We start from the raw sequence: 27,193 nt of genomic DNA on the forward strand, positions 1-27,193 counted from the left end.
ATTTTGTTACTTCTAATAACTGTGGGGCGAGGGAGGGGATCTTCACAGAACTCAGCAGACTTCAGTACAATAAGATGTGCTTACTATATTTCCTGATATCATTCGAATACTGAGAAAACTACTATTGCAAGAAAAACTGTAGCAGAAACAATCTGGTAATATGACAGTAGCTTTTAAATTCACTTGATAATCATGTTGCAATTACTTTTTCATTTCCTTATACAATTTTTTGCTTTTAAATAGTCTACCTGTTGTGATTTGTGTTTTCTGGAGATAAAGAGGAAATTTTTCACTTGTTCTGACATTTTCTGAATGTATTTTCCCTCAGACTCAAGGCTGCATGTAACGATGAAAACATTGTGCCTCATGATGAAATTAATAGTATTTATTTTGGGTTTTTTTATGTGGTTCTTCTGTATGTTTGTGCAGGTTGTATTGAATACTTCTACTGTTTGTCTTAAATATTCCATAAGTTTGAAGGCACTGAAGCTGCCTTTGAGTCATTTTATATTAGAAGGAAATTTTGAGGTTGTTTTGTCAAGCCACCTGTTCAAAGGCATGAACTTGAGGTTGTACAGGACATTGTCTACTTGAATTTTGAAAAACTCCGAAGATGGAAACTTTATAATCACAAACCTGTTCCAATTCCTACATATCCTTATTTTTTTTTCTTTACAGGGAGTCAAAATTTCCCTTGCTATGACTTGTGACTACTGCCTATCACCCTCCTGCTGTGCACCTCTAAGGAAAGTTCAGTTCCCTCTTCTCTATGGTTTCCATTCAGCTAAGCGAAGAATCACTTTTCTTATCTCTAGGCTAAACAAACCCTGCTGTCCTAGCTTCTCCTCTTCCAGTGCTCCATCCACCTAACAGTCCTTGTGCCACTGCTCAGCCTTGCTCCAGTATGTGCTGGAAATTCCCAAACTGAACACAGTACTGGAAATAAGGCTTTACAAATGCCAAATAGAGGGGTACGTGTTCTTTCTTTGACCTGTTTGGCTCCCCCTGTTACGTCTCTCCAGACATAGGAGCTCTAGGGTCTATACGACTTAGAAATAAATATCAGGATTAGGAAAAAAAAAGATTTTTTCCAGCTGCCAGAACCTTTTTTTGTAGCTTGCTGATGTGAGAAAAGTTGGATAAAAGTTTACTACCGTACACCTGGAATCCACCAGATGGTGCTAGAGGAGGAAGCCTTAGCAGACCTACTTTGTGTTAACGTGGGAGCTGTACCCTGACAGCTGGCGTCTTTCATTCAGTGCACTAGTTAGCCCAAGTCACGTACCATAAGCAATGAAGAGAGGAGCTGGTGGAGAATCTGCCCCTCTGCAGTTATTCATATATATATAGGGAACACGAGGAGTTGCTTTTAAAACATGAATGTCAAAGGAATTTAGCCTGCCTGAGATTTCTTTGGTTATAGAAATTACAGACGAGAAGAAACGAAACCAAGATGACATTCGAAACCATCTCTGTTTATACACACCTTCTGCTTCAAAATTCATGCCATATGTGTCTAAAATCATCAACACTCAAGACAGAATGCTCTTCTGTCTAAATTGTTAGGAAGTGGTGAACTATGTATTTATTACATCTACTGTAACGGCAACATCCTTACATCATCCTAACTAAAAACAGTCCTTGAGTTCAGACTGTGAGTGACTGGAAGAGTGAGAACATCACACCCGGAATGAGGCGTAAATGAGTCTTTGTCTATTGATGTGCTCTGTTAAGAAAGATCCTTAGTAGGAAGTGCGTGATTTGCATTACTTCCAGTTCCAGTACCGTTGTGATTGCACTAATGCTAGGTAGTTCTATTTTGTTTAAACTGTAAAAGCATCCTTTAGATTAACAATTTCTAATTCTGATTTCTAGTTCTTTTGGCTACCTTTCGTAAAGCTGGTATATAAAACAATGTACATATACTAGGCACATATTTCAGGGCTAGCAAGGCTGGCTGCCAGTCTCTTGCTTTAACAAGGCTTCCATTTCAATTTAGTCATTATTTACCACTCTTCAGAGCTTTTACTGTAAATGATTTTTTTTTTAAACTGTAAGTGGCCATTTCTTCATCCATGATTGAAAGAACTCTGGTTTCCTGAAAAATTAGCACAGTAGATTCTAAGAAAATATGGTCCCCTGTTTTGCATACGTTATTTTGGTTAGCTTTTGTCAGATTAACTAGCGTAGGGGTCACACTCTTTGTAGTGCTTGGTGATTTACTCACAAGTTTTATTCTTACACATCACAAATACAGTCAAAGTACTAGAAGTAATACATGAAGAATACTTCCATTACATTTTTCTGCAGCAAACAGAATGTGGTATTTTCTTTAAGGCACAGCTTTTGAAGAGGAGACAAATAAGAGCAAAATATTTATTTTAATATTTATTTTAATAATTATCACATAGGCTATGTAAAAGTTAAAGAATATTGGTACTCTTGAAAATAAACTGCAAGATAGTAGTTATATAACATACTCAATTTTTTTTTTTAATTCTAATGTGCTTGAGGCTATATTTTTCTAAAAGACTCACAGTATTTAATTCCCTATTATTAAATAACATTTCTATATGCTTTCTACCTCACAAAATAAAAACTTATGTTCCACTCAGCAGACACTTAGATTAGTGGGAATTTGAAAATATCAGTTTGAAGAGTTTGTATGAGCAAAATAAGAATACAGGAAACATCAGGATCCAAAAATTGTTACCTTTTTTTTTTTTTCTGTGTACACTTACAGTTGCAAAGCTGGCTGAATTTGTTACATTTTCTGATAAAAATTGTCAAATGATACTTTTATATTATGCTTAAATCTAAAACTTTACCAAATTAGCACTGCTGCTTTCCGTAAGGGCTTTTGTTCCCTGAATTGTTAAGGAAAAAAATCTTATTTTTAAGCTACATGGTAAATGTACTAGATTCTGCATATAACTATATATAGTAGTTTAAGGTTTAACTATAAAATAGATTCAAAATTTACTGGGATCAACATTACTTTTTTGCTAACATCAGCAATGCTGGTTTCATTAATATGCCTTGTATGAGCTTTATGATGAGTTGTCGTTGTTTCATCAACTTACCATCTAGAGATCATGTTCTGTAACTTAGTAAAATGATCACATTACTGATATTAAATATGTGACTGTGAAGAGCTTGTGTATCAGTTAGTGAAACTATTGTACCTAATACAAAATATAATTTATTTATTTTGCAACATGATAGATAGTGCTATAGTAATTTAATTCTAGTGTAATGTATGGTGAAGTCAATAGTTAGGACTTGTAGTCATTTCCCAGTGACCTCACTAAACTTTTAACAGATCCAGAATGTTTGAATATTATTTAAGGAATACTCAAATGTTCTTTTCTATTCAGTCAGCACTGGAAGCAACAGAATTATTTTCACTATTTGAAGAGTGCAACAAGCCCAGCAGTGAAACTCCACACTGCTACTAGTGGGTGGTGAAGGAAAATCCTTTAAGGTTTCACAGACCTTTGAAGTTTGGTTTAGTATAGATAATTGACCTATTGAAATGTACATTGGTGTGACTGATTGACGTTAGGATCCCTAGTTCAGGTATGCATTGTTTATTATATTTACACAGAACAATTCCTGCAAGTGCTATGTAGCTTGTAGGCTGTTCCACTGCAACTAAGCAACTAAGTGTTTGATGGCTGTCATTTGTACACGTACATTCTCAAATTACCTTCGATAAAGAAAATTGCCACTAAATCATAATAGGACTCCATGCAGAGCAATAGTAAACTAGGTCTTCAACACCTAGAGATCCCATGTATACTTTTGGTTTGTCTTTTCTTGTATTTCAAATGTTTTGTGCCTTACAGAGTCTGGCCTGTGGACTTCTAAGTGTCATGTTGCTAAAAGGCAAGTACTGTTCCTGCTCCTCCAGTGCACCCAACAAAACCACCTAATGTTTATTTTCTTCAGTTATTTGAAACATATAATTATTTTGCAGATGTTGTTCTGCATTTGGCTTTGCTGCTGAACACGAATGCTGAGCACTTTTTTGCAGGTGTTCATAGGCATTATTCCACCTTGACAGTTCAATGTGCCTCCTTCTCTCTGCTTGCATACTTTAAGTCTGATGCTCTATGTACATTTTCTTAGAGAGCTGCTATGGATCCATGGATGGATGGATGCTGAAATTACACAATGGAATATATGAGATGACTTGGCACTAAATTGGCAGAAAGAAATTCTGTCTGAACTTCAGCATCTTCCTTTGCTCTCAGGCCTGAGACACCTTTTCCAGTCCTTTCCCAAAGTCAGTCAGTGAGTCAGTCAGTGAGTCAGTCAGTGAGTCAGTCAGTCAGTCAGTCAGACAGTCAGTCAGGACATGCTTATACACATTTAATAAATTTTATATGTTTTCTTCTCAAGTTTATGCACGCTCAAAAGAGACATTTTTTTTAAAACATAAAATGTTTACCGTGTAAAAAATTAACTGTGCTTTGCACTTCATATCCACTTACGGTTCCTTCTTTATCCCCCATCTTCAAAGTATCCCCTGTGTATTTTTCCCCTTCCAGAAAAATTCAGCTCCTTAAAAACATAATTGTGTAGGTAAGACAGAAAGAGACTGATCAGTTAGTATGGTTTTCAAACTTAGCCCTTCTACTTTCCTGTTGAAAGTACAGATATAAAGGGTGTTACTTGTGCAAAGTGGTGACCCAAGAAATTGCAAAAAAGTAAAAATGTAAGTCAAAATGGAAATTAGTTGACCTCAACCCTCATTCTCTTCTATTAGGCTATTACAGGGCACTTAGGCCACAGAAAGGCAGATGAGTTACAGTTCTTATAGATACGACACCTTGAAGTAAAAATTTTTATCTTCATTGGATTCTTTTTCCAGCTTGCGAATATCAAGTGAGTCGTCATTCACATACAGGTAGTAACTTCTGTCTTCATAGCACTGGAACTGCACTGAATCTCCTTGGTAATGCATGATGAAAAAGTGATTATCTTCACTCAGCTATGAAAATACACAAAGTAAAGAACATATGTTATATTTTTAAAGCCTTTCTGTAGGCTTTTTTGTGACTAAAATTCATGTATGTTGATAGCTTGTTATATTTTGAATGCTTTTCTCCAGTAACACGTATTTACTAATTTTTATGATAAATCTTTGGCAACACGTAATTATTTTAGGATAGATTCTGTGATGACTATGAATAAAATAATATTTTTCTCCCTCAAAGTATGGAGTATTTCCAGACCCATAGCTGCATTCCTTTGCTTTACAAAAAGACCAGCACGGTTTTCCTCTGCAGTACACTGGGATGATTTAGGATTTTCATCTGATTATTTCCTTACTACAGATTTTCAATTGCCAGCAGCAACAAAACATCAGTCCACATTTTTTCTTGCCTCCTATGGAGTAAAATCAGAATGTTACTGTACTATATACTGTTAAACAACTTTTCTATTGCCTATATTTTTTCTGTACATCTCCAGTTTCCAATATGCTTTTTTAAAGATTCAGTGTGTTTGGTCTCTCCAGGCACCTCAGGGTGAGGATGGAGAAACAGTTACCAGAAAGCACAGCGATAGAGAGAGGAAGAGTATGTGCTGAGAGGTAGCTTCTGACACCATAAGTCCTGGAGACTAATGGCCCTGTTACAGCTGCAAAAACTGACAAGCTCAGGAGACCAAGGAGCTGCTGAACCTGCCCAAAGCTTCCAGTACACACTAGCACCACAAGGCACCATGTGGTCTTGTGGGATACCACCTCACCCAATATGGCAGTGTCTGCTGTCAGTGGACAAGGGGTGCAGGGCAGTGTCTGTAAGCACACCTGCTGACATGAGGGACCCTGCAGGTGACTCTGTGCACAGCTGCCTGGAAAGCCCTGGGGCGAAGGGGCGAGCCCCTGCTCCTGAGCCTGTGCACTTGTGGGGGAGTAATTGTGAAGACTGTGTGAATAGTTATCTTCTGATAATAGTAAAACTTCAATGAATTAAAGGTTGGGATTTTCATTTCTCCCAACTCAACCCCTTATCAAGGAGCAAGCAATTTATAATATGGTTCAGGGAAAACTGAGGTGGTAAAAGAACACATTGTAATCAAATTATTTCATCTTCCCTTTTGAGTGATCTGGCTGAACAGTCTCCTTCTACCCACAAGACAGTTCTATAAATCTGACCAGTCTGGTGAGTTATCATTGCAGACAATGCTTAAGGGGACCTGTAAAACGAAAATAAATGCCTGGGAAAAGCAGGAAGATGTTAAAGGGTTCCAGCTATGCTGCCGATTATGCCAAGACAACGACCACCTTTCTATGGAAGGAGGAGTGTCCCTTCAGCCCATATGACAACAGGGGATGGAAAGAAAATGTCCTGCAGTTATTTCAGAGTATATGAAAGAAACTTGAGCATATGCCTCCTGTATTAGCAAAGCTATAATAGGAAGCAGCTAAAACGTTCTGTTGTGATCAAGCCAGCGTAAGAGGATCCATATTGAGGATGCTTCAATGGATCTCCCGACAGAGCTTCAATTAAAAAAATCCATTTTAAAAACTACTACTGAGAAAGCTAAAGACAATTTTTTTGTCTTTGTGACTCCCCGGCAAGTCATTGCAGGTAACTGCTAGATCATTCTTCAGCCTCACTTCACCTGGCTGGATAAGCTCAGATCCGTCAACTTTTCTGCAGGCTTCCCAGGGTCCTTCTGAATTGCAGTTCTATCAGGCCCTTAATTTTGTGTCACCTGCTGATTTTATGGAAGTGATATTATCTAGGTCATAGGATCCTGGGATCCCAAGATGGTTCAGACTGGAAGCAATATCAGGAGATCTGTAGCCGAAGCTTTTGAGCACAACAGGCTCTGCTATAAGGACAGAACAAGCTGGTCAGGGCTTTATCCAGCTAGATCTTGAAAAATCTTCAGGGCAGGGCACTGCACTGCCTCACTGGGCAGCCAGTCCCTCCTCTTAACTGAAGATCATGAACATGCTGGACAACTTAGTGATGACCCTTGGTGCACTTTGCTCATCACTAGCTGCTGAGTGAACACAAAGCCATAGATCCATTCCCCTGGCTTGTGATGTATGGCTTCCCACTGCAGATTAATACTAAAATAAATGTTTTTATGTTGCTGTTGATAGGTGGTTACAGGTCTTTTGCTCCACTCTGCTATTTCTGAACAAGCTGATTCCAAGAGCTTCAAATTAATTATGCAGAGAATGAAATCATACAATAAAAGGGTAGTGCTTCTCAAGTTGTTTTCATATCCATTCTGCTCTTGCAAAGAATCAGTGTAGAATGCCAGCATTTTGTTAATTTTGAAAGCCAGTGCTTGCTCAAAGTTTTACTTTGAATAAAGGATTTGGCTTGCTCCAAAGAAAATTGAGAGAGCGTGCAACACGTGAAGGTGTTTCTAATGCTATGCAGAGCTGTAGCCGACTGACAGCGTGTAACAGCCTACACTGACTGAGCAGCTAACAAGGAAACAGGGATTTTTTTCATTCTCAGCCTTGTTTTCTGGCCTTTAAAACATCCTTGCCTTTAAAGTAGTACAGAAAATATACGCCACAGCTCATTTTCTCTACTTCTAAAATAAGTGTAAGAAAACAAGACAAAAAACCTTGAATGTCAGAAATCTCTTCTATTCTGAGCAGGCACACAACTAATCCTTGTGACTACTGTAAGCTCATGCTGCAAGCTCCTGCCCTCTGGAAATGCGGGTACTTTACCATGACTCTTCACCTGGGCTATCAAGAGCCTACCTTGCTGGGTTTCTCATGCTGGCAGCAACGTGAAGCCTTGGGGACACAGCAGTACAAATAATGTTCTGGGTGTCTTCCTTCAAGATGGTGGTTGAATCACTAGGAGCATGAGAGTTACTGGCCCTAAATTAGCAGCCTGGTCTAGTGGGAGGTGTCTCTGCCCATGGCAGGGGGGTTGGAACTGGATGATCTTTGAGGTCCCTTCCAACCCAAACCATTCTATGATTCTATGGTTCTATGAATTTGAGAAAGAAAAACCTTCTAAGGTCTCAAAAATGTAATAAGGAAATACAAATGTAATAAGAAAATCTTGTGACTTCAGGGAATAAAAAAAAAGAAGAAGAAGAAGAAAAAGAAAGAAAACCTGCAGAAGCAAGGAGAAGGTTTAATGCGTACAGTGTAGAAATTCACCGTAGAGCAAGGAAGACTCCAATGGGTTCTTGAATATTTAAAGCCAAAATTAGGTGCTTGCAAAAGCAGGTTGAGATGCAAAAATTAAAAATAGTTGCTGTATCTGCATGAAGTGATGGAAAATTACATAGAAAGCCACCACAGGACGATGATTTGGGTAATGATATTGTGCGTATATGAAGCACAATGACTGGGAGTTGGAGCAGGTCATTGAAGAACAAGATATTTTGCAAGAAAACATGACACAGCTAGCCTACTAAGTGAAAACCTGCAGACTATGGTGCACAACTGCCTGATAAAACTCATCCTATGGACAGCTCCTACAGTAGCAGGAATGCCTAAGAGACCATTGGAAAGTTACAAGAAAATAACACTTGTTTTTCAGTTATAGATCTGACTGTTTCTTGGCTGTTGCATTAAATGAAGAACCAATTTGCAGGTTAGCTTTCACATTTGGTGACCAAAAAATACATCTTTATTCATGTCCCACAGGAGATTCACAATGCACTTGCAATAGTGTCTGTATGCTCAAGTTAGGAAAGAGCTACAATCGCCTCCACAAGTTAAAAATAAATAGATTGTCTTATGGAATAATACATTAGTGATAGGAGCTACAGAGAAAGATGTGAGAGAGTAGTATCCAAGTTTTAAAATAACTAGACTCAAAATTGCTTAAGATCAATTTGAATAAGGCACAATGAGCATAACCCTAGGCTATGTTGAACTGTTGCACTCTAAACCAGGAAGCAGCTAAAAGATAAGAAGGAATGGATACAAAGGCCAGCTGAAACAGAACAAATCATCTTATATTGTCACGATATGTTACACAAAGGAGTATAGAGCATGCTGCAATCTACATTTTGCCCCAGATAAAACAAGGAAATGAGTACATGGTCAGAAAACGCATGAATCATACAATGATGAAGAGCAAACTAGTAAAACTGAGCTACCACCTCAATTGCATCAAAGAAGCTATGGACCTTGTAAAGAATCACCAATGAATTACATTGCACTGGGATTTGTGACTAAAACAGAGTTGATGACGCACCAGTGGTTTGCCTGTTGCTGAGCAATGCTTGAACAGCATCAAGACCTTTTCTTTTTCCCACTCTGCACCAACAAGTTGGCTGGGAGTTCGCAAGAGGCTGAGCAGCACCACAACTGGGACAGCTGCCCCGTTCTGGCCAAAGGGACACTGCATATATTGTCATGGTCAGCCATGAAGACTTGTGTAGAAGAAGAAGAGGATGGTGTGTTTTTTGCTTCCAAGGCAGCAATTGCTCAGAGTCTGGCTGGGCATTGATCCTCTTATGGGAGGAGAACAAGTACTTTCGCATCACTTGAGTTTTTTTCTGACCTTCACATGTTATGCTGTCTTTATCCTGACTCACAAGTTTTCTCACTTCTGCTCTTGTCATTCTCTCCCCTGTCCCATGGGTGAGGAGTGGGATTGAGTGAGTGGATGTGTGGGTGCTTGGCTGCTGGCTGGGGTAAACACGCCTCAGTGCTTTTTTGGTCACAGTTGGTCCTGTCTTGACAAACGGTAAGGCTGCGCTTCCAGCTCTGGGGCAGTCAGTTCCAGAAGTAAAGACACACCTCTGCATGAAAGCAAACTGTGGCCTGCACTCTGCAGACAAATAGATCAAGAAACATTCTCTGGCAACATCAGTTGTAGCATACACTCTGTACATTTGACTCCCATTTGTACTGGAGCTCTAGTACATCTAATACAGCAGCACTCAACAGTGGCATGGCTTTATTCAGGCCAGAATAGCCCACTTAATTTCCATCCTCCACCAGACTTTCACAGTGGCCGTGTGGGACTGCTGAAAGGTAAGTGAGCCTTGCCGATCAGTCCTTGGCTCTACAGTAGAAGAATCAACTTACAAAGCCAAAAATCCTGCTTCGAGCTGCATGCCGGGTGCCAAAAAGGACTGTAGTAGGTTGACCTGAGCCAGCAGCCAAGTACAGTAAACATGGTATTGTCATTACTGACAAGGTTAAAAATTCTGAACCAAAGTAATTCTGTGGACTTCACTTGCCACATTTTGCCTGTTTAGAGCCTAGTTTTCTTCATTTTAGCCTATTTAACTGGAGTAAAGAGTAAATCCCACAATACGATTGTTTATAAACTCTGACTTAATCCATCTAGATCTTGCTTAACTTCATCCAACTAGTCAGCAAGTAGGGAGGTTCCTAGAGTACAAACTGTTACAGATCTTAGTGGAGCTTTGAGTGTTTCAGCTCTTCAGATCTCAGTCCATCTAGGCTGGGGAATTCCAGTCAAAGTTTTGGGAAAGTGCTGTCCAGTTTTAACAACCTAATCACCCTAACAAGAAAAGGAGAGGCAGATGTAGTGATAGAATTGTTGACTTCCGTAATCTTTTAAGCGTAAAGTCAAGAAGGAATTTAGGAGGGATATCAACCGAGAAAGGAAGGTTCGAAATTAGAGGGGAAAATGAGTGTTCCTAATACTTAAGTAGAGCTGAGAGCTTAATAAGTACATGTATGAAAGGATCTGAGGGTGGTAAAGTATCATGAATAGTAAAATACTATGGTTGAACTGGAAAACAAATATCAAAGGGAAGAAATAGCATGGATTGTTAACACTTCCCTGTGTGTGGCCTACATCAAATGACAAAATTTGTAAATGTAATCTTACTTGTGCTAAAAGACACCATATTTGCTAGTGGAAAATTTATATGTAAGGGGTGGGAAACATCCCATCACTGTCAACATGTTGTGGGAGATAGTTGTGAAAACCTTATGTGTGATGGAACTAGGAGGAAACAATATTCTCTGTCTCTTAATTCATCCTTTTGTGTGGTTAACTACATTTGCTGGTATTAAATTATTAGAAGAAGCATGCCTTATTAAAAGGTTAAAATAATTATAGTTATAAGTAAATGTAAGCCTGCTCTTGGACAAACTGCTGGAGTTGGCCTCTCCACTGCTCTTTCAGCTATGTGACTGTGAGTGTGGCCACTGTGTGAGGCGGTAGCTGCATGTACAATGCAAACAGCTTTCCACTCCTACCTGCACAGTGTTGCAGTAAATATTGGCTTCCTGACTTAATCCTCTATTAGAATAAGAGGTTATATAAATGATTCTTTGCTATTACAAGCTGTTATTATTTTATTGTGATAATAACAGCTTTCCATTAATAAAAGATGTTTTAATAGACTTTGATTGTGAACTGTGTCTCCATAAGACTTTCGTTTAGAAATGGAAATGTACAACACTATATGCAACTATTCCTACTGGTATAACAGCAGGCTTCAAAGATTCTCGTGCTTCTTAATTTCACTGGCAGTCTTCCAATGAAAAAGGAAAATGCCTGTCTTTAAGACTCTTTATTAAAATCTAGCAGGTTATCAAATTGCAGCATCATCATAGATTTGTCATTGGCAGTAAGAAGTATTTCTTCATCTGATTCAACTATTCACACTTGTTTTCACCCAAAGGGCAGTGGAGGCTTAATTCATCTCACTAGAAATTAGTTTCTCATCAGTGCACTCATTCTAAAAAGTTTATCAACAAACTCATGATTCAGACTTGCCTATGATTTTGCCTTTTGATGTAACTAGATGTGATTGGAATGCAGGCTGCTGATTTCTCCTCAGACAAATAAGTAAGACTTTTCTAGAAATTGCAAGGTATCAGCAAGAAACCATGATGAGTAGATTGTTGTATGTCTTGTTAGGTTCTCAGAATTAATTTTCCTTTCTAGTAATCTGTTTAGAAACCTGGAGTGAGGAATAGGTCTCTAGAGGCAACTGTTACAACTCCTCTTTCCAGCTCTCCCCAAAACCTTGTTGGACAGCAGAACTATTGTTAGCTATATTTAGTTAGTTTTTCATTTTCTCTGAGTTAGAATGTCTAAGATATCTTACAGAACAACTAGAATACTCTCCTTCCTGTGTTCATAATTTTTATCATCTCTATCTAGATAAGAGCCAAGAAAATCAAGCTTTGATCACAAAAAAATGTTAAGAAACCAGCTGGCTATCTGTATTTCTATACACAATGCATTATTTCTGACTTAAAATCATCTGCTGATACAGATCTCGGTCTGAAAGTACTCCAGAGACTGCTTACTTCCAATTTCTTGTTTATATTAAATTATATATACCTATCATCTGTGGTTTTATTACTTCCCAGAAGTTTTTGACTGGTGAGTTCACTATTTCTTAACAACATAATTACTATTGTAATCTGACTCTTCTAGATCGGCTCCACATTTTCCACTCCATTTTTTTCAGATCTTGTCTAAGAATTTGTTCCAGGTGAAAACTACTTTGTAACTCCTTGTATTTCATATAAGTGTAATAATATTGGAAACATCTTCATGTTTCATGTTTTAATTGGAAGTCAGATATTTTGCCTGTAGATTGAGGCATGTACTTATACATATAAATCAAGTCAAAAGTATTGAAAAGTTCTTATTTTCCTTTTTCTAAATACTAAAATTTTTTCTAAATACTAAAAATCAGCTGAAGTAGGAAAGAAAATAATTAATCACTTAAAGAGTAGCAGCAAGATATATTTAGCAGCATTTTTTTTACACCTGTGCTTACATACACGCCGTCTCACACACATGTTTTTATTTGTTTGATTATGATTATATACCTGTTTGAAGTCAGGATGTTCATGCTTGCATGTTTTCATGTTGCAGCTTTCCACTGAAGGATAATCTTTCTCTGAACAGGGCGCTTTTAATACCTGTGTTCACAACCATTCAGATTGGTAATTTTATTCGTATTTTGGTCTTTAAATCCACCAAAGGTAGTAGTAATTCCAAAGAAAACTTCTTCTATAAAATCCATTAACGATTACATTCAAATTATCCAAGATTAATAAATTGATAAGTTCTCAAAACACTTCCATTAATATATTCCTCCTATACTATTTGCTATACAAAATTAATGTGGTTCAAAGCAAATACCAAAGACAGTCCTTCAGACTGGTTAATGCTCAGATGTTATTTTACAAAGCACCCAAGACTGAATCGTGTTGTAACAAAACTTTATCAGAGATAAGGAGCCTTGTCATCTTCTAAATGAGAATTCCTGTTGAGATTAAGAAAATTATTTGTATTCAGCTGGAAAAAGAAAGATCCATGATCTTCCAAGGTTTTTATGTGTTTTAGAGACACTAAATATGTTTTACCTCATTTTCAGATAAGAAATACTTTTAATCATGTCAAGAAATATAATCTGGTACAAATGGTACTTGAAGGCAAGTGATTGGGAAACAAAATCCATTAGGCTTCAACACTCAGATTTTCCCTGATTTGGTTGAACACCTTTCAAACAATTAATTTATGAAAAGGTAATCTCTGAATGAGAAAAATCTATTTAAAACAGTTGCTTTTCCAAAGAAAGGAAAAAAACAGTGGGATAATGGGCTAACAAAAATAATTAATGTGTCTTGCAACATTCGTTTCCCCAGATGATTTCAGGAAATAGCTTTTACAGAAAGTCGTCTGTGAATTAAAACCAAATGAAAAACATCAAAGACTTAATATGAGGAAGCATTTAGCAATTTATACCACCATGTAGTGCTAGATGAAGGGTCATTATTTATCTCATGTAATACAAGTAAACAGAGCTTCTTAGACCTTTGCCTTGTTTTGCAGCCTAAATTCCAACATAACATTTTTCCTCAGGCAGATTTTAATAAAAGTTATAATCCTCCAAGAGCATAAACTATGCTTGCCTGCTCTTCCCATCATAAACAAATTTTCATAAGACAGGAGAAAATGAGAATGTTCTGACAACAAATGGTAAATGTTTAAAACAGGATGATATTGTTCAGCTCTGTTTTCATCACATTCCTTATCTTGCAGATCAGGTTGATTAGGAGAAAACAGCTTGCCCCTTAAAGTCGTCTCATTCCAATATAGCATTCCTGCTTCTTTCACTCCTTTTATTTCCTGCATGCTTTCTGATTAAGAAGATCTCCCTGCCTCCACAGAGACTGAAACCCAATGTCCTGCACTATCTTCTAGTGACAGTAGCCAACTACCTAACCCAATGATTTTTGCAACAGTCTGTTTTCCTAGATAGAATAGAGGGAGATATTCAGAAGTTATGAAATGTGGGAGGTGGCAAGTGAGGGAAAATTGATCTGGAAAGATCTGTGGAAGGAATTGTCCTATGGCAAGAAAGAGCCCTCTCAAGTTACAAAGGAAATAATCATTTCTTACCTTCAGAGACTGCTGCTTCTTACCCTTGCACAACAGGACAAATTCATTAAGCTTTGATCTCTGTGTAAGGATCACAAAATTTCTAGAATCTGTTTTATATGGAGAAGAATATTGTATTAACGTTGTAAAATGAAGCATACCTAAAAATGTTCTGTAAAGGGACAACTTTCAGGTTCACTTTAACATTGAAAGGCATAGGAACAGAAGCAAATTGCTCTTGGTACTACTCTCTTTTGTTAAGTATTTAAAGTCTACGGCTTTATGATGTCTTAAATTTGCTGTATATACATACATGTACATATATATTTTATTTATCTATATTTATTTATCTATATTTATAGTTAATGTATAGAATAATAAGTTATACATAAAACTATGTAATATAAACTACAAAGGCATATATATTCATACTTAATGCATGCGTATATCATACATGTAACATTACCAGACTATATTACCATCACTATGTAAAATATAGGATTTATTTTTCTCTTTTATTTTATGCAGGCTTTCTGAAAATAACTTTGTTAACATAAAAAAAAAAACACCTTAGCTGTAACTGTTCATGCAGAATTACCTAACCTCTGTAAAATTTATATTCAGGTAGCCTTAGCTGGCTAGAATCCAATGCCAGCAACAGAGCATACATACTTTTCTTTTTAAAAAAGCTTGTATATATTTTATTTCCTTGTATACATTTGCCTTCAGTCCAAGACATTACTCATAACTTGCTAAGGCAAGTTTTGTGACTTTTAAGATCTGTTCTTACAGAACACAGAAAGGCTTTTCAATTTTTAGAACTGTCTGTCAAACTGACATAAATGAAAATTTGGTGTCACATCTGTGTATAAAACATTATCAACTTCTTTTCCCACCCTGCAACATCTCTTCCAAACCAGACCCTAGCAAAACCAACGACATTTTATGCCCTCAGGAGACTTACCATTAACTGCTGATTCATTCCTTGTGAACACATTTAACCACGCAATATCTAAAATAGAAGATATTTAACGAATATCTGGAATTATATAGTTACATTCTTTATCTTAAGAACATCACATACAATTTAAAGAATTGTTTTAAAACATAACCTGAGAAAGAGTATGTAATAGCAATAGGCATCAGCCTTCATTCCCTGCAGATCTCTGAATTCACATAGCCCCATAAGACTGTACAGTTAGGCTTGTGAACAGCTGCCCTGAAGTCTGAACTCCAGGTCTAATAAATGTGTTGAATGACTAATTATGTTTTACAAAAGAGAATGTGCTTGAGAAAACAGAGGTCAATAATAAGATGTAAGGCCTAAAACACTGTCAAAGAGAATCTGGAAATCTTTGGCAGCAGAGGTGAGGACCGTAACATGAAATGGACAAGACTGAGAAGTAGCAGTTATCAATAGCATGGGGTTTCTGGCTTTTCTAACATCAGCCTGAATCACATAGCAAGCCATCTGGGGCAGGTATCACACGCTTGCTGTCAAAGTAACATCCAGGTTATAGCTAGTTCTCAGAATGATGTCTTAACATCATGAATATACATTTGTAGTGCCTGTGTTTACGCATACAAGAATATCACATAGCATTTCCTTTTTTCTTCTTTTTTTCTAGGAACACCAGTTATCTCCCTCATCAGGATTGTCACACTATGAATCCATTCACAAACTGCTTCTGTTGTAGTCTTATACAAGTTTTGGTTCAGTTCATGAATTAACATTACTAATTGTAAGATTTATTTCAAAATTCTACAAAGTTATCAAGTAAAAGTTACTTCAAAAGATAGAAAGCACACTTAAATACCTTACCAGTGCAGCTGTAATTATTCATAATTTAACTGAATAAAACTAACAGTAGTCATGTTTGTAAACACTTCAAACAAGCCTTTATCTGTCTTTATCTGAAGTGTAGATGATGGATTTCTCATCCCTGTCAAACCTGGGGTTTTGTAAGAAATAAAGTTTCGGTAAGTTGATAGCTGTCTTACAGATTCCATTTTATCCCTGTATTTTGGTTAGAAATACGGTTTATTTGGTTTTCTCCCTACTTCACATCCCTGGAAATTGTATCATTCTAGAATAATAGTACTTGTTATAAAACTTTTCTCCAAAAAGCAAAACCAAACCAACCCTCTAACAAATGCCTCTGTGCTGTTGTTTGGTGTCAGCTAGAGAAGCTCTATTTGAGATAAAGGAAGAGTTCTATGAAAAATAAAATAATCCCACAAATTCAGAAATATCCTCTGTTTTTCTCCATTTTGCCCTTGTCTCTGAGGATTATCTTGGTCATTACTGTCTTAATAGCCAAGCATATAGACTTCCTATCAACTTAAATGGTTGTCAACAAAGTAATCTTGTTGTCATTTAAATATATTATGTGTCTACTGTAAACCAGAATGAAAGTTTCCCTGTATCACTGTCAATATTTATAAACACTCATAGTGTTATTTATGTCGGAAAAAAACTTTGAGATCATCAAGTCCAACTATAAACCTAACACTGCCAAGTTCATCACTATAGCACCACATATACATGTCTCAAATACCTGCAGGGACGGTGACTCCGTGGTTTCCGTGGGAGGCCTATTACAGTGCCTGATAACCCTTTCCATGAATAATTTTTTTCTAATATCCAATCTAAACCTGCCCTGGAGCCATTCCCTCTTGTCCTATCTTGTTTCTTGGGAGAGCAGACCAACACCCACCTCACTACAACTTCCTTTCAGGTAGTTGTAGAGAGAGAAAAGGTCTCCCTTAAGTGTCTTTTCTCCAGACCAAGCAGCCTCATTTCCCTCAGGCACTTCTCACAGCACTTTTTCTCTAGAGCCTCCACAAGCTTTGTTGCTCTTCTCTGGGCATGCTCCGTCATTGGCCAATAGTACTCTATATGCAGTTGATGAGTTTGGATATAAAAAGCAAGTTACCTTCATGGGATTGTGAATCCTTGGTTGATATTTCATGGTGTCCTTCTTCATCTATGTCAAAATGCACTGTTTTTGAATCTTCAGTCAATATATAGCATTTCAGTGTTTCTCGCAGACTAAACACTAATCAAAAAAAGAGTTGTAATTAATTTTACTAGCAACAGAAAAATGGTAAAATTCAATATAACAAGTGTTTTTTTAAGGCAAACTTTGCTTAATGATCTATCTCTATTTGAACTATGAACACTATAGCCAACTTATAACAGAAATTACTGCAGTGTGCTTAAGCAGCTGGTTTGGGGCTTGATAGTGATGTGAAGAATGAAAGCAAAGATTTCTTTGTTTAAAAGATTATCTCAGTGAAAAGAAATGTGTACTGAACTTTTGGGAGTTTTGCAAAAACTTTGGCTTGAAAAAACTGCTTCCAACTTAAAAGCCTGAGGGACAGTGTAAGAAAAGGGGTTGTGAAAAACCGGCAGATAGCTGTGCTGAAAGAGACTAGTGCAGGTGGGAGGAATTTGATCAGGAGAAAGGGGACCTGAACTAGCAGTTAACTAGTGAAAGAGTAGTCTTACAGTAGGGGAGACAGCCCTGTGAAATGCCAGAGCAAGGTTGTGCACAGGAGCCTGCACATGGAGAGATGTGAAAAGCACAGAGTTAGATTATACTTTTTCATTCTAAGTAAGTGAAGAGGTGAAGTAGGAGAAATATCTCTGCAGTGCATTCTTTCTAGACTAGCTTCCCTGATTTCATAGATAAGTACTTGCCTGTTTCCCAGTTTTGCACTTTGAAGACCTCATCTCAGTACAGACAAGAGTTTTATGTTTAAGTGCATACAGCTGCCTAAATTGGCAGCATGTGTTCTAGGGACCTGACGTCTCTTACTGAGAAAAAGCCCAGGTCTTTGTAGCTGAAAGCTGCCAGGAGGGAAACAGTTCCCTATCACTTCTGAACACAACCATGCTCTTCTGGATGTCAGATGGATGTAGATCCAGCCAGGTGGGTGTCAAACACCTATAGAATAACACTATAAGGCACAGTTTTTATTATGTTAGGCTGAACGCGGGTTTATTGGAATAGGATTGCTGCTTTCAAATTCAAATGAGACATTTTTTGAGACTACACAGACCTCAGGGTCACACTGTGACATAAGCAGACCTTTCTTCACCAGAACAATTAGGCAAGTAGAACAACAGGATATGCACCAGCAGTGACACAATGTTCTTGGAATGTTTGGCCTCACCAATGTTTTTACTCAGTTTATATCGATGTACCTCCTCTGAGCCATCTGTACTTAAGCAGATATTTTGAAAAAAGAATAGAGTTGCTTCCAAGAAGCTTTTCCCCACTCTGTTCAGGATAAGCAGAAATGCTGCACACACAGTCAGCAAAGGAGGCAGACAAGGCATAACCTAGCAGCCAGAGTCACACCTTTCAGAACAGGTAGATCCAACACATCCCGTGTTGGACCTTCAACACATGCAGAGATGATCTGTGCACGGTCAAAGACCTTCTCTTCAAAGACCTGGCAACTAAGGTAATCTGGCTTCCAGAAAGAGGACAACTACTATACAGCAAATCTTTTAAAAATTGTTATATTGTAATAGTTAAAGTGTAAGAATTCTGCTTTTAACTAGACTTGCAATAACTAGCACAGTGCCCAAAATAACACAGGAAGGAGACCTGCTATGTCCTTCACTTTTTTCCCAGGAATGTATAACCAGTATTTTGGAATTACTGGTCTGAACTTGGTGGTATGAAAAAAACTGATGTCACTATTGAGAAGCATTTATCTGCTGGTTATTTTAAATGCAGCTTTCAATTTTTGTTCCTCCAGGCATTTTTATTTTTGAACTTGTTATAGGTGAGCTGTTGCAGATACTTAGTTTGGTTGCATTCTGCCTTGGATTGGAATAATCTTTCCAAGATTACAAACATACCTCAGAGGAAAAACATTACCTGACTTTCTAGGAGCTGTTCTCACAGCCTGCAGCAGAGATCGTGTCCTAACAGACCGCCTTCCACGGAGCAACACTTCATGTGACTTTCTGCGGCCTGAGCGGAGCAGCATTATTGAAGCACTTCAGAAATCCTGATAGCCTGAGTTGTCCTCCTTTTTTGGTCCTAGAGAAGGAGTTAGAATTTGTCACAATACTTCACATTTCAGTTGAGAAATGAGTCTGCACAGAGTATAATGTTTTTATAACTAACTGTTAAAGGAAGCAGGGTAAAATCAGTAAATGTTTGGCTGTTTGTATGATCCAATACCCAGTCTTGCAAGGCAAAAATGGTGTGTTTTCAGTGACAATAAATTAGTTGTCCATCTGTGCTTGCAATAAGATATAGGTTATCATGGGCACAGTAGTGTTGAAGAAATGTATTTTAAAAGGTTTACCCCTAGATAAAATAGAAACAGTTTATGATACTTTATTTTCATAGAATCACAGAACAGCTAGGCTGGAAGGGACCTTAAAGATCATCCAGTTCCAACCCCCCTGCCATGGTCAGGGACACCTCCCACTAGATCAGGCTGCCCAAAGCCACATCCAGCCTGGCCTTGAACACCTCCAGGGATGGGGCAGCCACAGCTTCCCTGGGCAACCTGTGCCAGTGCCTCACCACTGTCATTGTGAAGAATTTTCTCCTTAAGTCTAGTCTAAATCTGCCTCTCTCCAGTTTATGGCCACTGCCCCTAGTCCTGTCACTACAAGCCTTTGTAAACAGTCCCTCTCCAGCTTTCTTGTAGCCCCTTTCAGGTATCGGAAGGTCACTATAAGATCTCGTCAGAGCCTTCTTTTCTCCAGGCTGAACAAGCCTGACTCTCTCAGCCTCTCCTCATATGGAAAGTGCTCCAGCAGTGCTCCGATCATCTTTGTAGCCCTCCTCTGGGGCTAATTTATTTATGCTTTTTTGTAATAGGAAGCTCACTACACTTTGCTAGCTGTATTGCAAAATTGCATTCTTTTTGCCCTTCACAATACGGTCTGGGATAATTTTCAAAGTATTCCTAAATGGCTGAAAATTATGCTAATTTCAACACAGCATAATCTGGCCATATTTCCATCTTAAACCAAGGATCGGGAAACATTACCTCAGGAATGAGAACTGGAGTTTGGTAATTTGAGGAGTATATTAGAACTTTTCATGAATATCACAAGCAACTAGAAAAAAAAATCAAAGTCCTACCATTACCAACCATTTATATTTTCAAATTATTAATGATTCTTTTACAACTATAATTTGACTTCAATGTGCTCTGCATTTTTCAAATTATATTGTATCTGCAACTATATTTACAAAAAAAAAGAAAAGATGGTCTTCAGTTTTTGAAGGCTAGATGAATAAAAGGATTTAAGCATCCTTTAGACATCCTGTCTCCTTAGGATATCTACCTAGGCTAGATAACCTAAGGAGATGCTGATGTCTGAGAATGGAAACTATATTGACTGAGGAACTGCTAATAAGATATCCTGAAGATGAAGTTTGAATCACTGCATTTCACAAGAGCTAAGGACCTTGCTTTAGTCTGAAGAAAGGAAAACATAAATTCCCAAGTCTAAATGCTCTCCCCAAACCAACTGTTTGAGACAACTGTTTATGGCAAGTGGAGATCAAAGAAAACATTGAGCTTCAATTTTGTATGGTACCCTGGTGAATGAACCAAGCAAAGATGGGTATAATTCTAGCTGCACAGAGTTTTACACAGTTACTAAGCATCAGTTAAGCCAGAGACATCATGGTTCTAACAGTAGTGTAATGATTTGGGAATTCACCCCAAGGAGAGGAGTTCTGTCTTCTGGTTTAGTTCAGCTCGCTAATGCAAAATTTCACATTAAATATTTAAGTGAAATATTAGAAATTAAAGACCTCTGTCCCTGGCAGTTCTGTTGTTACTAGACTGAGGCTAAAGACCATTTTCACTCTCTTTGCCTGTTTAGATAAAACTAAGAATTCAGTTAGACCACTGAAAAGTGAAACAGTTATTAGTACAAATTACCCTAGTAAAAGTGTCTCATTTTTCAAATGTCTAGTAACTTTTAGTCAGAGGTAGAAAGTTAGAGGTAGAAAGTAAAGGCTGATTCTCTTTCATCTTGCTGAAACTGCTTGATCACTGTGTATGCTAGACAAAAAGAGAAGATCCTTTGTGGTTTTCTAGTAAGTCCTAACTACATTCTGACCTCTGCAAACATCTAAGCGAATCAGCTCTGCAGAGTATCCAGGTCGTAATACCAGTTTGTGGATCCTGAGAGACATTAGTTGGTTAAGTGTCCAGCATTAACAAAGCATCAAAAATTCAAGAGATCTAGGATGCTCCAAACCAGACTTTTAATCCCTTACAGAACATTTTTACTGACAATATAAGTGCAATTCTAGTTTGGCTGCACTTGATAAGAAGCTGTGAAGATCCCAATTCCTGATTTTCACACCCAGTGAAGATGTCAGTGAAAAGTCTTCTACTGGTCTACAGGTTAAGTCCTGTATGACCAATGTAGTGTCTTTCTATGATGGGGTAACCACAGCAGTGGACACGGGAAAACCAATAGATGTGATCTGTCTAGATTTCTGTAAAGCCTTTGGCATGGTGCCCCACAACATTCTTCTCTCTAAATTGGAGATATGGATTTGATGGGTGGGCTGTTCAGACAATAAGATATTAGTTGGGTGGTTGCGTTCAGAGAGCAGTGGCCAACAGCTCCACGTCCAGATGGAGATCTGTCACATGTGATGTCCCTCAGGGGTCCGTACTGGAACCAGTGCTGTTTAATGTCTTTATCAATGACAGAGATAATGAGATTCAGTGCACCCTCAGCAAGTCTGCAGATGACACCAACCTGAGTGGTGCAGGTATCACACTGGAAGGACGGGATGTCATCCTGAGGGACCTGGGCAAGCTGGAGAAGTGGGCCTGTTTAAACTTCATGAAGTTCAACAAGGCCAAGTGTGAGGCCCTACAGCTGGGTCGGGGCAATCCATGGTTTCAATACAGGATGGGGGATGACACAATTGAGAGCAGCCCTGCAGAGAAGCACTTGAGGGTCCCGATTGATGAGAAGCTCAGTATAAGCCAACAATGTGTACTTGCAGCCCAGCAGGCCAACCGTATCCTGGTCTGCATCAAAAGCCGAGTAGCCAGCAGGTCGAGGGAGGTGGTTCTGCCCCTCTACTCTGCTCTCATGAGACCCCACCTGGAGTACTGAGTCCAGTTCTGGAATCCTCAACGTAAGAAGGATATGGAGCTGTTGAAACGGGTCCAGAGGAGGGCTACAAAGATCATCAGAGCTCTGGAGCACCTCTGCTATGAGGAGAGGCTGAGAGAGTTGGGTTGTTCAGCCTGGAGAAGAGAAGGCTTTGGGGAGACCTTACAGCAGCCTTCCAGTAGCTGAAGGGGCTACAAGAAAGCTGGGGAGGGACATTTTACAAGGGCACATAGTGACAGAACGAGGGGGAACAACTTTAAATGTGAGGGGGAAGATTTAGACTCGATATTAGGAGGAAATTCTTCACGTTGAGAGCGGTGAGGCACTGGCACAGGCTGCCCAGGGAAGCTGTGGCTGCCCCATCCCTGGAGGTGTTAAAGGCCAGGTTGGATGTAGCCTTGGGCAGCCTGATCTAGTGGGAGGTGTCCCTGCCCATGGCAGGGGGGTTGGAACTGGGTGATCTTTAAGGTTCCTTCCAACTCAAACCATTCTATGATTCTATGATTTGTTCTTCACATACTGCAGTTACCAATGCTGATTCTTTTTGAGTTAGTCCTAAGTGCTTAATGATTTTTTTTTTCAAGAAGCAGTGTTCTTATGCAAACCATCTAGATTCAGAATCTTGCATTCTGTAATTTACACAATGAAGAAAAGAAGGAGGATGATTACAAGCCAGGACCCTGAAGAATTTCTGAAGAGGGCAGGACAGTTCCAAGTAATTTTCAGAAGGGTATTTATGAAGTGGTTCTTAGGAAACTTTCTACTGAGAAAGATAGGCAGGTAATCTTGAAGTTCTGGAGGACTATACTGAGGTTTAATTATTTTGGCTTGTTTGAACAAGTAGAAAACAGAAATCTCTGTGGTAGAACTTAACCTCTGTCAGCTCTCCAAAACAAACAAAGCTCTCTGCAATAAACAACAAAAGCTTCCATGGCTTGAATTTCCTCACGTCCCTTATAATAAATAAATAAACATTTAATAAATAGAATGTTGTAAACATTTTGTGTCTCTACCTCTGTCTATTTCTTTGTTTTAATGTCTTTCATGACCATTTCTTCAGTTCTTTTATCTCTTCTGTAAGGTATATGATGCTTGAAGAGGGCTAGGAAGATTTGGATACTATTTTTGCCTGCAGACCTAGTCAAACGTTGTTTTGGAAATTTGAGTCTGGAAACTATAGCCCTTTAAACTGTTGAAATCAGATACATTTAAGAACATTTGTGGCCAATAGCAAGAAGATCACCCTAAAAGCACACAGAGTTTGAAATTTTTTCCTGCCACACATACCATATCAATTCATGTACATGAAGGCTGCAAAGAAAATCTGTTATATCTCTTATCTTGCCCCCTTACTGGTATCATTTGTTCTTAGCCATCATTCTCTTGTCCACTTACAGCAGACACACCTGAAGACAAAACTAAAGCAAATTCAGTATTAAAATTCAGAATTTAAAATTTTGGTGTCCATTCACACAGTGGTGTGATCTAAATATTATTTTGTACTATACTGGTACATTCATAACAAGGTATCACTAAGATCATTTAAGGATCAGATCGATTTTCACTGAGTGTATTGTGTTGCAGCTGACACTCCTGCTTCAAAAAAAAACATAGGTAATTCTTCCAAGTTTGTTACTATTTAACAGTGGATAAAACCCAACTTTTGGCATCATATACCTAACAACTAATGGAGTTATCATCTCTTTCAAGTTCAGACAGGCTTCATGAATTCTGCGCTCTAAATTAGATGCAGGAAGATATAAAAATAGACAGAAACTAGACTGAGAAAAGGATTTCAGAAGAAAACTGAAAACTGAAAAAAGTCATTATTTATTAAAATCTAAACAAGCAGTCTGATAAAATAATCTTAAATAGAAGTTTAAAACCCTGCTATAATCTTCTACTCTTGCTTACCTTATTTTGCCTGCTACTGTCTCTGCTGGGATACTTCGACTTAGCAGTATGCTAGAAGTCACTCTGTTACAGACAATTTATTGCCTGAACACATGGCAGGAAGCCAAACCTCTGAATAAAAGAAAAGTCTGACGTGGATCTAATCTTTTATGTTTGTACATTCACTCATTTATATCATATTCTCATGGCTCTAACCGCTGCAGGAATTCCAGGAGTGCTTGAAAGGGTAAGAACAAACTTTTAAACATTTATTTCCCTAAGACGCCACAGATGCGGTCTTCCCTGGAACTGCATGCAAATTTTTATCCAGTATTTCTCTACAGTGCCTGAATAAATTAATAAATACTGTTGTGATACTTAACATCACTGCCTTTGTTCTTGCTGTGTGTCACTCCTTCCAAGGCTGATTCAAGGGCAGGCACTCTGTTTATGGTACTATAGATTGATTAAAGCCTCAGCTTCAGGGAGGCTGAAACAAGTTAACATTTACCCAGCTTGTAAATAGGCTTTGCAGGCATTGCACCAAGGGCGATAGTTGGACTACTTGTGGCATGAGTTAACTTGTTTAACACAAGTGTACCATATTTCTTTGCCCGTATAGTCCAGATAATACTTTTTATCACACAAGAAGTAACTCTTTCATTATCACATTTGGCATGTTCAGTTCATTTTATCTATCTTCCCACGTACGTTCCTAACCCCTCACTCACCCATCAGTCCCCTCTATTAATACACACTACATTTGTTTTAATAAGCAAGTTGTGCATTTTTAAAGGAGTGAACCACACTTTTATATACTTCAGTGAAATAATTAAACTCCTGTATAAACAACGACAACGTCTTTTTTTTTGCCAGAGTTTTCTTAAAACAAGGGAGCTACTGCTTTTATCTAGAATTGTTATAACATGCCAAGAAACTTCTATGTTTTTTGGGAAAAGTCTTTTTTAGTTCATTAAGCCATTAATGGATACTGAGCCAGGTCAATAGAAATACTTTATTTAAAGATATATTTAATAACGAAGTAATGTGAACCTCAGAAATCTCAAGTCTTTGGCTCTTACTCAAGCAGACTGAAAAATGTGGGAAGGATTCTAAATGTCACAACATAGGACTGTCCCTTCAGTACAGGAAAAATGCAATGAAAAATGTATGATGTGGCAAAAGCATTTTTTTAAAAAAAAATACAGATGTTCAGAGGTTACATAGAGTCAAGATCTGATGATGCTACAGCAGGTACATGTTTTTGTAAGGAGCTGATAGATCCAGATGGATATTTTTGTAACAATGCTAGACAGGGAGTACTATGTAATATAAACCGTCCTTACAGGGTTTATTGTTCAAGGGTCACAAGGTACCATTCCAGGTTTAAGTGAAGTGTCTGCAGTCCAAACATCCACAGCACAGAACAATTTTTTATTTTAAATTACTGAAGGTATGAACATAATAATGCACTACACCAACAGTACTGTAGAATTGCTAAATAATAATATATGCCATCAGCAGTCACAAAAAAGAAACACTTAAACTAATTGCAATTGATACAATCTAGGTAGATTAAGTCACAAATACTGTGGATCCATCCACACTGCAGCTGACCATCAATCTTAGCCTTTGCAGTTTATTTCAAACTTTATTGTTGTTTAGATTGTAATTGACTGTGTCACTGAGCATCTTTGGACCTGAAGAGTCTTTCTAAATCCAGACCAGTAGTGCTCATCAATAATAACTAGAGGTTTTACTTTATGGTATCCCAAAGTTTCGTGTTGGCAGGAATCTCAGCAATGAACCAGCTGTGCAGCACCTCTCCTGGTGGTCCAATCAGTGATAACAGCATCAAAAGTGGGAACAGCCAACAGGGACTTTGTGCAGGTTCTGGTGAAAAGAGTCAATTTATTGCTGTAAAAATACTGTTAAGGAGGACTACCTGCTCCTTTGGAGAAGGAACCAGGGGAGAACACTCATCTGGGGAGCCCCCCTCTTCTCTTCTCTTCTCTTCTCTTCTCTTCTCTTCTCTTCTCTTCTCTTCTCTTCTCTTCTCTTCTCTTCTCTTCTCTTCTCTTCTCTTCTCTTCTCTTCTCTTCTCTTCTCTTCTCTTCTCTTCTCTTCTCTTCTCAGCTGGCCACTGGGAAGCGTTTTCCATTCTTTCTCTGTCTTTCTCTCTCCCCCATTCCCTCAGTCCCATATCATCTCTCTTCTCTCTCTTGGTGAAGGATCCATGCCAACATCCCATATCTCCCTTTCTGTCATTCTGTCTCTCTCTCATTCTTCTATGTTTTCCTTTTTTTTTTAAACTTTCCAAACTTTACCTTTAGAGTTGATGTATTTCACAAGCTGTGGACCCTGCTAATAACTGTACCCCTACAGATACAGTGCTAGATTCAGTCCATCACTGGACATATTTTCAAAATTTTCTTCTAATTCAAATTAGTATCTCATATTAAATTATCCTTAAAGCCAATAGCCTTTAGTAAAAAGTCATATTGAGAAAAATTTCAACAAAATTACTAAAAAAATTGGTTTTAATATCATTACTAGTTTCTAAATTACTTGCATCATAATGCTTTTCAGCCGAAGTTCTTGTAAAAGCCTGTTAAAGCATTCATTATAATTTATGTTGTTGTGCCAAGTAGTGCCTAATTTTTTACGGTTTACTTCCCTCACAAGAAAGCAATGAAAACAGCATAGTACCTAAGCATTATCTGCATAAATAAGTTATAGGGAGACAGAGGATGATGACATGGAAAGTAGCAAGGTAAAACACTGGCTAAAACTGGTGTGTTGGTTTTGAGGGTTTTTTAAT

The 27,193-nt window shown here is 38.1% G+C and overlaps 1 protein-coding gene across 2 annotated transcripts; it reads right to left on the bottom strand.

The window, feature by feature from the left end:
* Positions 1-4,707: 4,707 nt before the first annotated feature.
* On the bottom strand, positions 4,708-24,762 carry LOC138733752 (uncharacterized). 2 transcript variants are annotated; one of them, XM_069881255.1, is made up of 7 exons: positions 24,394-24,762; positions 19,241-19,405; positions 17,282-17,404; positions 15,310-15,357; positions 14,367-14,455; positions 12,788-12,880; positions 4,708-4,996 (listed from the first exon to the last, which is right to left on the bottom strand). In XM_069881255.1, the coding sequence occupies exons 2-7, from the start codon at positions 19,350-19,352 to the stop codon at positions 4,820-4,822; spliced, it is 642 nt and encodes a 213-aa protein (XP_069737356.1). In that variant the 5' UTR covers positions 19,353-19,405; positions 24,394-24,762; the 3' UTR covers positions 4,708-4,819. The 2 variants fall into 2 exon arrangements, with proteins under 2 accessions (XP_069737356.1, XP_069737357.1); XM_069881256.1 differs by lacking the exon at positions 12,788-12,880 and having other exon boundaries at positions 24,394-24,755.
* Positions 24,763-27,193: the final 2,431 nt, after the last annotated feature.

The sequence above is a fragment of the Phaenicophaeus curvirostris genome, chromosome Z (assembly GCF_032191515.1).
Source record: "Phaenicophaeus curvirostris isolate KB17595 chromosome Z, BPBGC_Pcur_1.0, whole genome shotgun sequence".
Lineage (NCBI taxonomy): Eukaryota > Metazoa > Chordata > Aves > Cuculiformes > Cuculidae > Phaenicophaeus > Phaenicophaeus curvirostris.

Bases quoted from the DNA above. Each gene is read 5' to 3' on its own strand.
- LOC138733752 (XM_069881255.1), bottom strand. From the start codon at position 19,352: ATGCTGCTCCGCTCAGGCCGCAGAAAGTCACATGAAGTGTTGCTCCGT. The intron at 15,358-17,281 runs GTAACTTGCTTT...CTTCTATTTTAG, and splicing joins GGATTCACAATCCCATGAAG to ATATTGCGTGGTTAAATGTG. The intron at 14,456-15,309 runs GTAAGTCTCCTG...CATATAAAACAG, and splicing joins GAATGAATCAGCAGTTAATG to ATTCTAGAAATTTTGTGATC.